Source organism: Leuciscus leuciscus (assembly GCF_965113295.1).
Source record: "Leuciscus leuciscus genome assembly, chromosome: 11".
Lineage (NCBI taxonomy): Eukaryota > Metazoa > Chordata > Actinopteri > Cypriniformes > Leuciscidae > Leuciscus > Leuciscus leuciscus.
Genome location: NC_138735.1, coordinates 10,490,935 through 10,505,639, shown reverse-complemented (window position 1 = coordinate 10,505,639; position 14,705 = coordinate 10,490,935). Strand labels below are relative to the sequence as shown.

The 14,705-nt window shown below is 38.2% G+C and overlaps 1 protein-coding gene across 4 annotated transcripts in view; it reads right to left on the bottom strand.

Annotated features, from left to right (window-relative positions):
• kmt2ca (lysine (K)-specific methyltransferase 2Ca) overlaps positions 1 to 14,705 on the bottom strand; it is a 150,455-nt gene that overhangs the window by 82,648 nt on the left and 53,102 nt on the right. For all 4 annotated transcript variants that reach the window (XM_082184953.1, XM_082184954.1, XM_082184955.1 and 1 more), the window contains exons 5-7: positions 9,405 to 9,617; positions 5,222 to 5,373; positions 5,029 to 5,138 (exon numbers count right to left, since the gene is read on the bottom strand). In XM_082184953.1, the coding sequence (XP_082041079.1) occupies positions 5,029 to 5,138; positions 5,222 to 5,373; positions 9,405 to 9,617 (475 nt within the window). The remainder of the gene's footprint in view (positions 1 to 5,028; positions 5,139 to 5,221; positions 5,374 to 9,404; positions 9,618 to 14,705) is intronic.

Sequence of the window (14,705 nt, the reverse complement as noted above, 5' to 3'; positions counted from 1 at the left end):
GTGTGTGGACAGTGTTATGCAGCGATTCTGTTTATAGCATGTGAAACGCTTTATAGACATAACCTTAATCCAGTGATTGGAAGTTGTTCGTGCATATTTGCAACTAATTTCTACCCGTTCCGACTGCTCTCTTGTCTAAATGTCAAGAATACGTTACAAAACTGACCTGATTTACTTTGTAGAAGCATGTTCTTGGTTTTATGCATGATTTATTTGTAAGCTTTAGTGTTATTTTCGACTAAATCTATGATGAAAATTGTTCGTTGACGTTCGTCATCCTCAGCTCTCTGAACTTTACTATTTCACAGCTCTGCGAGTCTCACTGCCAGGACAAACCTACATCAAAGTCCTTATTGGAGCAAGTCAGTTCATTCAGCAGCCATCCTGGCAATACCCTCCGGTAGCTGGCACTTTCCATGAATAGGGTACAAATTGGTTACTTTTTTTCTCTCTAAAGAATTAGAGGAATACAAAAATCATGGACTTTGTTTTGAGAACTATTGTCGCTGTTGGGCAAAAACTCCAAAAACACTTCTTTTCAGGAAATGGAAAAAACACTTCTTTTTTTTTTACACCATGTTGTCAAAGTTGATATTGCGGCTTCATACAGTATATGGTCAGACACTTGCATGTGTCATTATATCATTAATATTTTACTCAAATCAAGCTCAAATGGAGTTACAAGGTTTTTGACCAGCACATCTCAGAGAATGTCGGATATATACGTGTTTTGTCTGTCCTTAAAATGGCCGCATTTGAGGCAGTAAGTGTAATGCATTAGGTTTTCATTACCTTACAGGTTATAAAGTTTATTGAAGCTGTGTAGGCGCTCTTTTTTTTTTTTACTTGGCCAATCTTGTGTTATTAGAGACAAAGTACTTTGCACAGGCTATTTAAGACAGTACTGGCAATGACTTGATGAAAAAATCTAGACTGACACTCTTCTCCACTCCTCAAATACATAAACATTACTCAAGAAACACTATACATACATACATGCATACAATGCATATATATATATATATATATATATATATATATATTATATATATATATATATAAATATATATATATATATATATATATATATATATATATATATATATATATATAAAAGCTAAAGAAAACACTGTACTTATTCAAAGAACCAGATTTTTATTTAACCTTGCATTGCAAACAAGCAGAGAGAGTCTAAACTGTGTGCGGTACTTCATTCACAATAGAGGCGTGGTGGAGTTATGAGCTTTTACTGACAGTTTGTGGATGCAATGGAGTTAAAAGTTTAGTCACATGTTCTTTTTAATATTTTTCATTGGTTAGATATTTGCAAAACCCACAGACAGACGTAAAGGGTGGACAATAATAATGATTTATTAATAAATGGGAAAAAAAATTGAAATGGAGATATGAGGTTTCCGCCCAACAGCGACAATGTTATGTAAAATATTCTTTAACATGAGATTAAACTAGAAGTAGTTAGTTTTTAAATACTTTACCAACATATATTTTCCCCTTAAAAAACACTTTGGTGTATGTTCCACCCAGAGGTCTTGACCTTCATGACCGTTTCTAACAATTATAATATTACATCAAAACTGTAACAATCTGTTTCATTCTGTTGATATTCAACTGATTGTAATAAAAACTTAATTTATTTTTTACCATTTTTAAGTGACCAAAAAATACTGTATGCTTAAACATTTACCACAGTTTATTTACAACAAATAAATAAAAATGCTTAAAAATTTTGACTAAGGAAGTGACATCATTTGGACCCTTTCTACAGCATTACAGGAAGAAAAAAAATAAATATGAAATTTTCTCAATTTCTAGATAAATGGTAGTTTTGACAATTGTCAAGATCTACCATTCAACCTGTTGCCTGAGTTATTGTAAGAAAAATTATGAAACAATTATCATTATTTCTTTCACGAAATACAATATCTACAAAATGGCATGCATATTCCAACCAAACAAGGCCAGGCACTGCTAATCACATAGTGGCTGGCCTTGAGCTCCTAAACATACAGTAAATCAACTGGGCTCAGTGTTAGAAGACCAGGTCTACCTTAAAAAAGGCCCCAGTCACCCCGGTCATAAACTGTTCTCCCCTCTGCTGTCTGGCAAACAGTAACAAAACCTTCAATCAAAGTCCACTGGATTACTGAACAGCTTCTACATGCAGGCAATAAAGCCGCTAATGGGTAAACTGCAGAGCAACAGCTCTAATGGTCACTGTAGCACTCTCATATAGACAAAGTGTGGAAAACCTAACATGATGTAAAGTTAAGGCATTATCTGAATCACTTACTTTGTGAACAACTGTTCCCACTGACTCATCAGTTTCTGCTGTTGCAGAAAAGCAGAGAAAAGTGTGCCGAAGGAAGATAAACCAAAACAAAAGGAAAGTCTCCTGAACAGCATTTTCACTGACCACAATCTTGACATCGATACCATGGGGAAAAACATGGGGATATTTTTTATAGGATCTTATATTATCTCATATTATCTCATTTTAATATTATCTGCTGTCACTTTAAGGCCTGACACACGGATCCATTATACTGTTACACATGCGTTTTCTTTCTCAACTGTTAATGTTTACTTGAAACATAACCGACTGTGTTTACGTACATACTCGCCAGGAGCGGTTTTGACTTTGACTCGACACACATTTTGACTTTATTTTTTGTGTGTATTTGACTGTTTAAGTGCAATAAGCAGCGAAAAAGAACTCACTTTAGTACTGAGAGGCGACTTTAACTAAATCTGTGGGAATGAGTAAAATTATGCATAATCCCATGCCAAAATTCAAGCCCTGAAACACCAAAATTATTCATCCAAAGCAAATTAAAACAAAGGAGTGAGGAGAGGCGAGTGTGTGTGTCAACTCGCTGTCAGAGAGATGAGTGAGCGAGAACGTGCAGCTGATTACATGTATCTGAGGAATGTGTGTATTGAAGCGTTTCAGAATTTCAGTATCGATATGTATTGAAAAATCTATATTTTTGACAAAACTACATTGCACAGTTTATTATTTCAGATGCTATTTTTTATAAGACTACAACTGGAAAATGTATATATTATATATAAAATTCAACCAGCCAAAGTGGCAAGTAGGAGTGACTGCGTTACACGCCACTGCTGAAATCCAATCGTATTTGGCGGTTTGGCGGGTGTTGATGTCAAGCCCTGCTAATGAAATATTGCTCATCTCACAGAAAACATGGACCACAATTATCCTAAAAGAGTCAGTTTCTATTTGAATTGTTGAAGTTTTGAGAGATCTGTACTGTATTTTGTATATCCACACACTCAGATAGATGCTATGTGCTTTTCCACAAAAATCTGATCGCAGGTGAAGAGAACAAGCTGATATAAAAATTAATTACTCCTAATATGCTTTCCCTGCCCGGGTTCAGTGCGCCCCTGCGTCTGCCACATTGCATTGTGTTAATTAGTAGAGTTGCACAAGAGAGACGGCTGTGGCAGTTCTGAACTGCTCCGCTCCTAATTAGAAAATATTTAAAAGACCAGGGGACCGACACAACCTCTCCAGTCTCTTCCACTGCCAATAATAACCCCATTCATGATTAACTCTGAATACTTTATCAACAGTGAGCGCATTTGTCATTCCTCCACAGAAATTACTCTCAGGGAAAGTTAAGCTCAAGTTTGCGACTGCATTCAAAAATTCAAACCGGCGCAAACATGGGCCCACTCAACTCCACTATTAGCCCTTTGCCACAAAAAAGTAGGATGGATCAAGGGATCAGTTAAAGCTCTGCCAAATTCAGCCCTCATGTCCACAGAGATAAACAATGGCATCACTGACTATGTTACTATAAAACCCTCTCATAAAAAACAAAAACAAGATAGTGCAGTCTTTTTTTACTTGCAAATTTACTACTAAGAGAGATTAAACTATGAGAACATAGTTGTAACTTTCATAATCACAATAGGGCTGCATGATTAATCGAAATGCGCTTTGTCTCTGAAACACTGTGCTTTCAGTGTCTTGTCTTACTGCTCGATTGGCAGTAAATTGCTGCTCTACACAAACTCATCTCTGCATGTGATTGATTTTTGATCTGATTCTGTGCATCTGGGAAAGCAACATTTGCCAACCATCTTTTATTTATTTATTTATTTATTTATTTTTATTTATGTTTAAACCATATAATTAATAATAATAATAATAATTATATAACAACAACATTTAGGACAAATTGAGCAGCTACAATAATGTAAAGCAAACTCATTTTAAAATGTAAATTATGTTTTTTTGCATATCATTTTTTTACCCCAAATCATGCAGCCCTACATTATAGGTCAATTACATATATCAAGTAAAAACAATAGGCCTACTTTTAGGGATGCACAATATATTCACTTTTTCCCCGCCATCATTTTCTAAAAAAGCCGGCAGCAGCACTTTTGATCTAATTCACAAAACTTTCATGGTTATTTCTGGTTTACGCATTTCATCATCTTCACTTGATTTTGGTTTCAGATCTGCTGCACTCTTTCAGAATATGCGCAACAGCGGGGAAGTGAATGGAAGGAGTTAATATCACATTGGGTCATCATCCCCCAATTTTTACATTTAGATCATCAACTACATCTATCATAGCATCATTTAATGCTCTTTAAACATTAATAAATTAACACTGGTAAATGTCATCTTTAGCTAATCTAAAAATAAAATAAACTATTTTTAAAAAAGTCTATATATCATTCGATTTGTTGATTGTAATTGAAGAGCTCTAGTTTTCGAGTTGCTCTTTTGAACAGAATACTTGGTGAGGAAATGATCTCACCTCTCCACCTCCAACGTACTGATGGAGACCAGCAAGAGTACAAAACAGAATTATTTTTTCATTGGTATATGCACATGGAACAGGGCTAGATTGTGTGCTGGTATGTCAGTTGAAAAAGGGTACAAGTTGAAGGAACAGCCATTTTAAAGCAGAAAGCGCAAACAAATCCTCAGAAACATTCAAACACACTGTTGCAGGTGTCACTCACCTCTGTGCTCCCTGAGTCAATTGCTTTGTCCACATACAGCAGCGACTGTCCCTCCCCACGGCATACACCTTCTGACCAGGCAGCACACCGCAGGTGAGCGCAACACTGGCCTGCAGGTGCAAAATAATCATAAACACCATCAGCCATTGAAAGACACAAACAGTCAACGTAACGCTAGTGTAGGGTTACCTACCAGTGGGGTCGAATAAAGACGATACGTTAATGTCATCGGGAAGGCCTATTTGGCCCAGTTCATCCCAGAATTTGCGGCTGGGCTCCTCGGCAGCGGGGTCTGTACTCCCAGGAGCAGAGGTTGAGTGCAGGCCACTGTCTGGAGAGCTGACCCTGAGGAAGGAAGCGAACGGGCACATTAGCTTCATCTGAAAAGAGACTGAACAAGTTACGAAAGAACATTTCAAGGTGACAGCTATGTTGCCTGCTCTTTTGTCAGATTCCAAACACGTGGCATTTTATTTCTAGACGTCAGCAACCTAATGATGTTTCAAGAAGGCCTACATTGCAATTGCAACATCCTATGAAGCCCCATCTGCAACGGCGAGGTATGGGGTTATCATACTTGGCTCCAACACAAGGACTGGCTGTTCAGAGACAAAGTATGAAAGAGACGGAGAAAGAGAGAGGACGAAAGAGAACCGGAAAGGGGGTGGGAGGGGGGCAGGAATGACTGGCTTATTGGATGTGGCGCTGAGAGAGTGAGCCACAGAGACTCAGAGAAGCGGAAAAAAGGAATTAACATTTAAAAAGAGAGCCGGTTTGAAGAGGGCCAGCCAGAAGTGGGCTGCAGCAGGGACAGGATGAAAGACTACTGTATGTGATCCCTCTTCTGTCCAGAACATCTGCATAAATATAAATAAACCGTTTGGTGTGCAACATCCTCTTTAAAAAGGCTTACATCAGAGGAGCGACATTAGGGATGGGTATCCTGAAGAACTCATTATACACAATATTATTACGATTCTGATTCCTAGAAACGATTCCATACTTGGTCCATATTGTTGACTTGATTGTTGACGACACAAAACCACAATTCCTTTTATTCTAAAGAAATTTGCTAACAGGGGTCATTCTCAAATTAGTTTCCTATTGTGGTTCCTTAAATTTTAAGGCATCATAGGTGCAGTCCCGATGTAAAGACCTACCCAAATAGCAGGCACTAAATGTTAGTATTAAAAGTGCACCAAAATATAAGGCAGTATCCTTCATAGAAGAATTCCAGAATACTTTAAAGAAATTAGTCCAGAACAGATAGAGATAAACATTGATTAAAATTATTTTATTTAATACTAAAAGTAAGTTATTAGTTTAGCAAGATGCCAATGTCAAACTGTACTGCTATCAGTTTTAGCTGAGTATACTGCACACTTCACGTGAGGAGCTCCATTTGGCAATAAAGTAGCTGCCAAAGTAGACCATTCCAAATCAGTCACTGATGAGGTTATTTTTGAATTAGTATGGAGCCTTAAAGCCAATTCACACAGCACCAACATAGTCTGACCAACGGCAACAGACAGGTTTGTCGGGTTACCTCCCCAGTCACACCCCTCCCCCACAACCCACCTCTTCTATGACTGCTGATGACTTCGGCAGCTATTTCACAGATAAGGTGGCATCCATCAGCAACCAATTCTCTGCACCACTTAGCCACAGCCAACCGCCACCCACACACATTCCACTCTTCTCTTCTTCTTTATCTCTCTTCACAGAGAAATAGGTCTGCCAGCCAACCAACAACCTGTCCCAAAGTAGATCCACACCCATCTACTACAAGAGATCTAACCAACATTGCCACCCACTCTGACTCACATCAACAGCACATCCCTCACAGATGGCAAATTTCCCACCATATTCAAGTAGGCTTGGGTAACTTGGGTAACCTCATTGCTTAAAACAAAACAAAAACAGTTTCCCTACTTTTCTCTCAAAAACTTGAAAGGGTTGTGTACATCCCTCTGCTTTTCTCATACAGAATGATCTAATTGACAACAACCAGTATGGGTTCAAAAGCAGACAATCCACAGACACCATCCTGCTGACCACTACTGAAACTCTTCAGCTGGCAAGAGAAAACTCCAAGAAATGTCCTTATTCTACTGGAACTGTGTGCTGCCTTTAATACTGTAAACCACCGGATCCTCTTGTCCACACTCTCTGACTTGGGAATCACAGGTACAGTACTTCGGTGGCTTCAGTTTTGCCACGTCTGGTCTACAATCAGTCTAAGAGAACCCAAGTCACACCCCTCATCTCACGCCACTGGCAGTCACGGCCAGAATCAAATTCAAGGTTGACACTGGCTTTCAGGACTGCCACTGGAAATGCAACCTCCTTAATTCACTCATACAAGACCTCCCATCAGCTATGGTCACTGAAGGAGTGATGCCTTGTTTCTTCATAACGAGGCACAAAATCTTCATTCTCTCTGCTCCACTCTGGTGGAATTAGATGCCCCTGTAAAAGTGTAATTGTACATTTAAGGACTAAGGTGTAACGTGTAACAAGGACACATTAAAATAAAGTGTTACCAAAAAAAACAAAAAAAAAACAACTCACAGCAATGTCTGGTCCACCTTAACAGTCTCTACCTTAAATGATATGCAGAGGTTCTCGTTCACTCTTTTGAGCTGTTATTGTTTTCACTCCCCTGTCAATAACTGGCACAGTTCCAGCTCAGACCACCCAATCAGATGCCTCCAACACAACAATCCACCGCCTGTTGGCAGCCTGCCAGTGACTGCACAGAGAGCATTACGTCATCATTCCTCAGGGAAGCGTCTGATTGGTTGAGAGGAGCTGAGCAAATTAGGAACTCGTCCAATGAGCCCAAGGGTGGCTATGGACAGGAACTTTTGACAACAGGTCACGTGGAGCTCTGTGAAAGGCTGCTGGTGGAGTTCTCTCTAATGGATTTCTCCTTTAACTCTCCATCTAGTAACTAATCATCAGGCAATTTTGGCACCAAATTAATTGACCCAAATTGAATTGTGGTGTTGGATTCATTAGCAATTCCCAGAGTATTTGGGTCAAAGCACTCCATTCCCCTCCATCAGAAAGCACAATGGAAGAGACAAGTTCTGTTTGACCCAGAACTTCAGTAATCAGATTCCATCCAGCAAAGCTAGAGCCTTTTAAGAATGTATTTGTGAAATACAACTATGTTGTCCATTTCCCAAGCCTGCAACAAGGCATTTTTGTCCTAATGTAAGGAAAATTGTACCCCAAATAAATGCTAATTTAAACACTCTCATTTAATTCTAAAACCAAATGTCTTTTCCCCCAAGGTGGATATTTTCCATAGAATGAAAGTGAACTGATATATAAAAAAAAAAAGTCAAATAAAGTTTATATTTAAAAAGTCATTTTAGAAAAGTCATATAAAAAAACAATGACAAAATAAGTGTAAATGGCTCTATATCATGGTACTGTTTTTGAGCCATTCACTTTCATTGTATGGAAAAAAAAGCCACATATTATATGGATATTGTGCTAAATATTTTAGCTTGATGGAAGAAAAGGTCTGAAACAACATCAGGGTGAGTAAACAACAATTTTCATGTTTTTCTTCAAATTTCCTAATTAATTATTGTACATTAAATATTTCAAAACATTTAGTTTGAAGCAATATGTGTTTGTGTGTGAGCATTAATGTATTAAGATAAGAATATTATGCTCAATTAATGTGAAAAGAAATGTTAAGATTGTAAAAAAAAAAAACACCTCACCATTATAAAGATGAATATAGTTTAAAGCCACATTGTGTTTGATTACGACAAGTAATTTACACAATCTGATGAGACGGTGCCTAGCACAGCACCCAGTACTGTTTCAGCTCTACGGTGGTCATCGGTGTCATTGCTTTTTAAACAGGGGGCTTTTAGTCCCAGCAGCAAACAAAACCTGCAAACCCTTCTCAACTCTCACCTCTACACAACCTCATTACACATCACAGCTTAAAGCCACGTCAATCTAACACTTCAGAACCGCACCATACCACCTCCACATAGACTACCAAACACTGTACTTTCTCATTCACCATTCCCCTTATGCGCGCACACACAACAAATGAGCACCAGCCAAAAATACAGTAAGCTGTAATGAATGGGGATTTAAAAAATAAATAAATATCTCAATTACAATAACTGGCTTCTTGTGATTATATATTACAACATGCTTAAAATTTGAGCATTCATGGCATAACATTTTTTTTTTTTATTAAAAACTTTGTTGCAACAAAATACAATTAATGTGAACATTTTGCATCTTTATTGCATTCCTTTTTACCATTTCCTTTTAAAACTTGTTGGCAGAACCAAACATCCACCCAATGCACCTTTAACCTGACAACGGCAATAACTTACTTTTTTAGGCCGCTCCCACGATGCCCTGGGCTGCGGTTGTCATTGTCATCGAAATCATTTTCGTCGTCATGGTAATCGTCATCCTTCTCGGAGCTGCCGCGGCGGTTCCGGATGTGCAAGGGGACGTAACCAGGCGTGGGTCCAAACAGTTTCAACTCACCCTGACCCAAGAGACTCTTTTCTCCACAGTAGCAGAAGGCACAGAGCTTTTCTCTGAGAGGGATGAGAGAGAGAAAAAAAAAAAATGTAGAAAAGATTTTTCAGACTTTCAACTATTCAATCAGAAACATAACATAAGTAAACATTCCTTACTACACACACACACATATAGCCGTAAATGCCATAATGGGCCATATATTGCAAGTGCATGGTTCTGTTTTGCATACTCAAAGTGCAATACTGAGAATGCAACATGCAACTCGCAGTTATGAATTCCGTTCTGTATGCCAAAGAAAAGTGACCTTTCATAGCCAAAAGCGGTTGCATTCAAGTAGATTGTTTTGCCCCAAGTCATTAAGCAGTTGTGCATCCAATCCTCACTGCTCTATCTGTGCAACAATCTGACTAGTCAGGGGTTCATAGTCCATGTCTCATGCCCTAGTGCCCTGCTGGGGTGCTGGAACTGTTCTGACTGGGTGACCTAACTAAAAAAGAATTACGTGAGAAGATATGACATCCTTGGATGGCTCTGACAGTGAAATCACACTCTAAATCAGTCAAAAGAAAAGAGCTCCTACTCAACCCTCAACTAGGGATGTGCACAAGTCCTCAAGTACTCAGATGTGACACTAATGATCAATCACGAAAAACGCTGTGAAACATTTTTTTTTTTTTTTGATTGGTTATTGAAGCATTTTGGGCTGTACCTGAGGTCTGATTGGTTAGAGTGAGGACAGCATGCTGTCCAGACCGGCAAAATAAAGTGAACATTGACTATGAATGGGTTATCTGCTAAAATATGATTGGGTCATATTCCTTTTAGACGTTTCTTTTTTTTTTAAACATTGATGATAAAGTATAACAATTTTCCTCGTCATATTTTTTCAACAGTAGGCATACGTTTTAATTAAAATCGTTTGTCATCATTGCTTCAAAAACATGCAGTGATGTCAGGAACTGGAATCACTTAATAAAGTAGATGAAAATAGTTAAGTGCAAGATGTGCAGCGCCAATTTGCCATAAACATAACATTATAATGAAAACACTATAGAATGTTATGAATTCTTTGTGCTTTATTTTCCCATGTTTAAGCACGTTGTTAAAGGGGTTCTATTATGCTTTTTCACTTTTTCAACTTTAGTTAGTCTGTAATGTTGCTGTTTGAGCATAAAGAAGATCTGCAAGGTTACAAAGCTCAAAGTCCACTCCAAAGGGAGATATTTTATTTAACATAATCCACTTTTCAAGAACTACAACGAATGGCTCATGATATGAATTGTTCCTCATTTAAGTATACCCCACCCAATAATACGCAAAAAAAGTTGGCTAGGCCTGGTTGAGCTGCGCTAGAGAAGATAAAGAGAGCAATTTTACAGAGAATAGCAGACATACCGAGTACAATGCAGACTATGTGCACAAAAGCTTCTCCTGAAAGACGTAGCCAACTAGCCATTCACATCTTGTCGGGACAATCTGTCGTTTATGGATCACAACTTGTAAGTTATTATTAGTAGTTGTGTTTTCTATTAACAGTTTAAATTTTAAGCTTTATGTAGTTGCTATGATAGCTATGATGTAAATGAAGGACAAAGCTTTGCCTCCACTAGCCTGCTAACTAACATTATAGTATTGATGTAGTGTTTACTTTAGCTTTTGTAAGCTCTTGCTTTTGTAAGACTGTTCACCACCCCTCAGGAAAATTATCCATGATTTTGTGATCGGTTACTGTTCGTATTACCATAGGTTTCCGACAAATATGATTAAATGGTGGATAACATTGTATCTATAAGAAAATTACCAAACAAAACATACCACTCTGAAATATCCTGTGAAACGCGTTCTTGAATCGGCTCGAAATGGTTTGAAATAGACGCCATTGTTAATATTTACAATGGCTTAATAGGACCCCTTTAAGGGAGGAGCATGTATATGTTTTATATGTATATAAAACATATATCTATCTATCCATCTATCCATCTATCTATCTATATTATATAATAACATAAAATCGATCATGATGTGGCTTGATGCAAGTCAAATTGCAAAGGTTGTGATTATAAATATGTGCTGCCAGTTTAAGATATATGGTGTTCCAGCGTCTCAGAGTCTTTTTTCATTTACTGCGAATTGATCCGTCTGAGACACTGATACACTTCATCATGAACTGCACAAGTGCAAATGAACACTGTGCTGCATTTCACTCTGAAACACACAACTCTTCAGACTAAATCGCAGCCTTTTGTGATTTGAAAATTATACTAAGCCATACAGCAATTTAAAATGTATTTTAATTAACTGTGCGGACCTATTTATTTTAACATTTCTGTTATCTAATTAATTATTAGCTTTTCATCAACTCAGGAACACCCTGGAGCTTCCCGTTTGGGAAACCCTGCTGCTACATGTAATAGTTTGTTTAAAGTCAATATTACATACAAAATTGCACAGAATTTTCCTTGTAGTACATTTATTTAAACAATATTTTAAGTTATTTTTGGTCTTTGGCCCAAAAATTTTAGGTTTGGTGAATTACTAACAAAACTAAGCAACACAAAATAACATAACTCATTCTCTATTAAATTAATGGCTGGTCTGGATGCAAAAGCTGGAACACAAAAGCCATGCATGTTCTTGTACAAAGTCACCCTAAAAAAAGATTTGCATCCAAACTGTCCTGAAATTTTCTGTAGTTAAACAATCACCAGTCTAAACAGTCATGATTTATTTGTCACGTATCCTGTCATTTCGCTCTTGGGTGTGTGTGTTTACTTGTATTCGCCAACAACATTTTGCTCATAAACATTGTGATTGTTGTGAAATCTTAGTGAAATGTCATAATTGTCAGCGCATTCTCATTAGAGTTCATTTACTTTCTCTGTCAGCTGTGCAGCCCATGAGAGCTGCTGTCAGTAGAAGATGTGAAGCGCATGCAGTACTGAAGGGGGTCTCCTCTCCTCTCACACACTGCAAATGGTGCTGCACATTAGCAAGTGCACAATCTGTGCTAATTGGGAAACTAAAAGAGAGCACTCTCTCACCCCCTCCCTTTACTAATGACAGCAGCAGGGCTTCAGCGGTCCCCTCCCCCCACACTCCCTCGCTTTCACTCAGAGTTTGCCAAAAAAGCACACTAGCTGCAGCCATGCGTACCAGTGTTTGCAAAATCCTGAAACTGGTATTTTGAGCATTGTTTTCCATAATTATGTTTTTTTTTTGTTTTTTTTTTGTAACATTTGCTGACTGAACTGCAGGTTATGATGTCTTAAACAACAGAGAACTAAAGCCCAAAGTATACTTCGTTTTTTTTACGTACATTAGCGTACACAGGCGGTCAAAACGCACTCTAGAAAGTTTCTTTGTCCACATTATTTTTCTCCAGAAGTTCTGACCGATAAAAATTATTTTTACCTTAAAAAAAGTGCGGCTATCTCATTTCCCCTCCTAACAGCTATTTTGTAGTTGTTGCTCTTTAGTTTTGTTAAAACAAAAGCACAGGTCAGTATTGCTACCTTGTGGAACAACTCATTTATGCAAATCAAATTTAATGTGCATGTGCAACCTTGCGTGTACAAAATCGGTCGGCACACGTACCATTCTGGTGGGGTTGGGCGATATACCGGCAGACACAATTAACTGGTAGAAATTTGTCTACCGGTAATGATTTTGGACTATCGTCTCGATCGCGGTTATGCTCATGTGATGTACCTGTGCTGTACCGTCACGAAAGCTTATTGTTTGAATGTTTTTTTTTAAGCCTTGTGGTTTAAAAACAAGTGAGCAGTGAAAGAGTACTGTGAGTACTGAGTACTGTGAGAGACACGCGCACATGAAGCCACGGCTCATACAGCGTGAGAGATGTTTTTGCTGCCTTATTGGACTTGAAAGGCGTGTCAAAATGCCTGTCTTTGCGAGTATCCTTCTAAACACAGTAGTATATGTTGTAATGTATTTCACCCACCCAGGGCCGTTTCTAGACATAGGCAAACTAGGCGGACGCCAAGGGCGCAAACAGCTGGGGGGGCGCCAGTGAGAGCCCCCACCTCACCAAGAGATTTTTTCTCTCTCGCCCAAGCCAGTGGAAGAAAAATTCTTATTTTTATTTTATTTTTACATTTCCGATTACTAAGCGTATATTTACACTAAGTGCCTGTCAAAAAGTCGCTCACCACTAAATATCTACAATGGCATAGGTCGTAGGGCATGAGGTGCTTAAAAGTAGCTTTTGACGCGTTTGATCCAAGTTCGAATCCGCCTTTTACCGAACTCGCTCTTCTCCCTTTTCCCAACACATGAGATGTACAATTTATAACCTAACATAAAGGTCTCTAGCGTTATATTTTTCCAACGAACTAAAATCGAAATCGTGATATGGCTTTGTGCCTTTATAAAACAGCACAATACTTTAATTAAGGATCCTATATAGACATTCTGTTTGTGCTGCGTGATTTAAAGAAAAGTGTGCACTTTGCTCACGCGATCAGCATGGTGATCTGGTGTTTTCTCCAAAATAAAAGCTCAAGGGTTTATTTCTTGCAAGTGAAGAAATTAGGACAAAAGTATTGTAATTTTCCTATATGATAGTGTAATGTAAAATATACTTTTGAAATAATAATTTTCATTTATACAGTACATTTATAGGCTATATGGATTTTACATCATAGGAATACTTATATAAATCAAAAACATCAGTGATGTAATAGGAATCTCGCCTAGGGTGCCAAAAAGGCTAGAAACGGCCCTGCACCCACTCCTACATTCTGGTGATGAAATTTGCATCGTGCACTGTTCGCGGACCCTCACATATGCCTAAAAACCGAAGTATACTTTGGGCTTTAGTCATTCAGTGAGTAAGTGACCGATTCAGTCCATGATTCACACCATGACAACTCTTGTGTACCCTTCAAACCGATTAACCAATCATTTTAACTGATTCTCTAAAAAAAAAAATGCCTCAGTAAGTGATTCCTTCACAATTTGGACATCACATCTTTTTATTCGTCACATCCAATTCATCACACACGCGCGCGCGCGCGCACACACACACACACACACACACACACACACACACACACACACACACACACACACACACACACACACACACACACACACACACACACACACACACACACACACACACA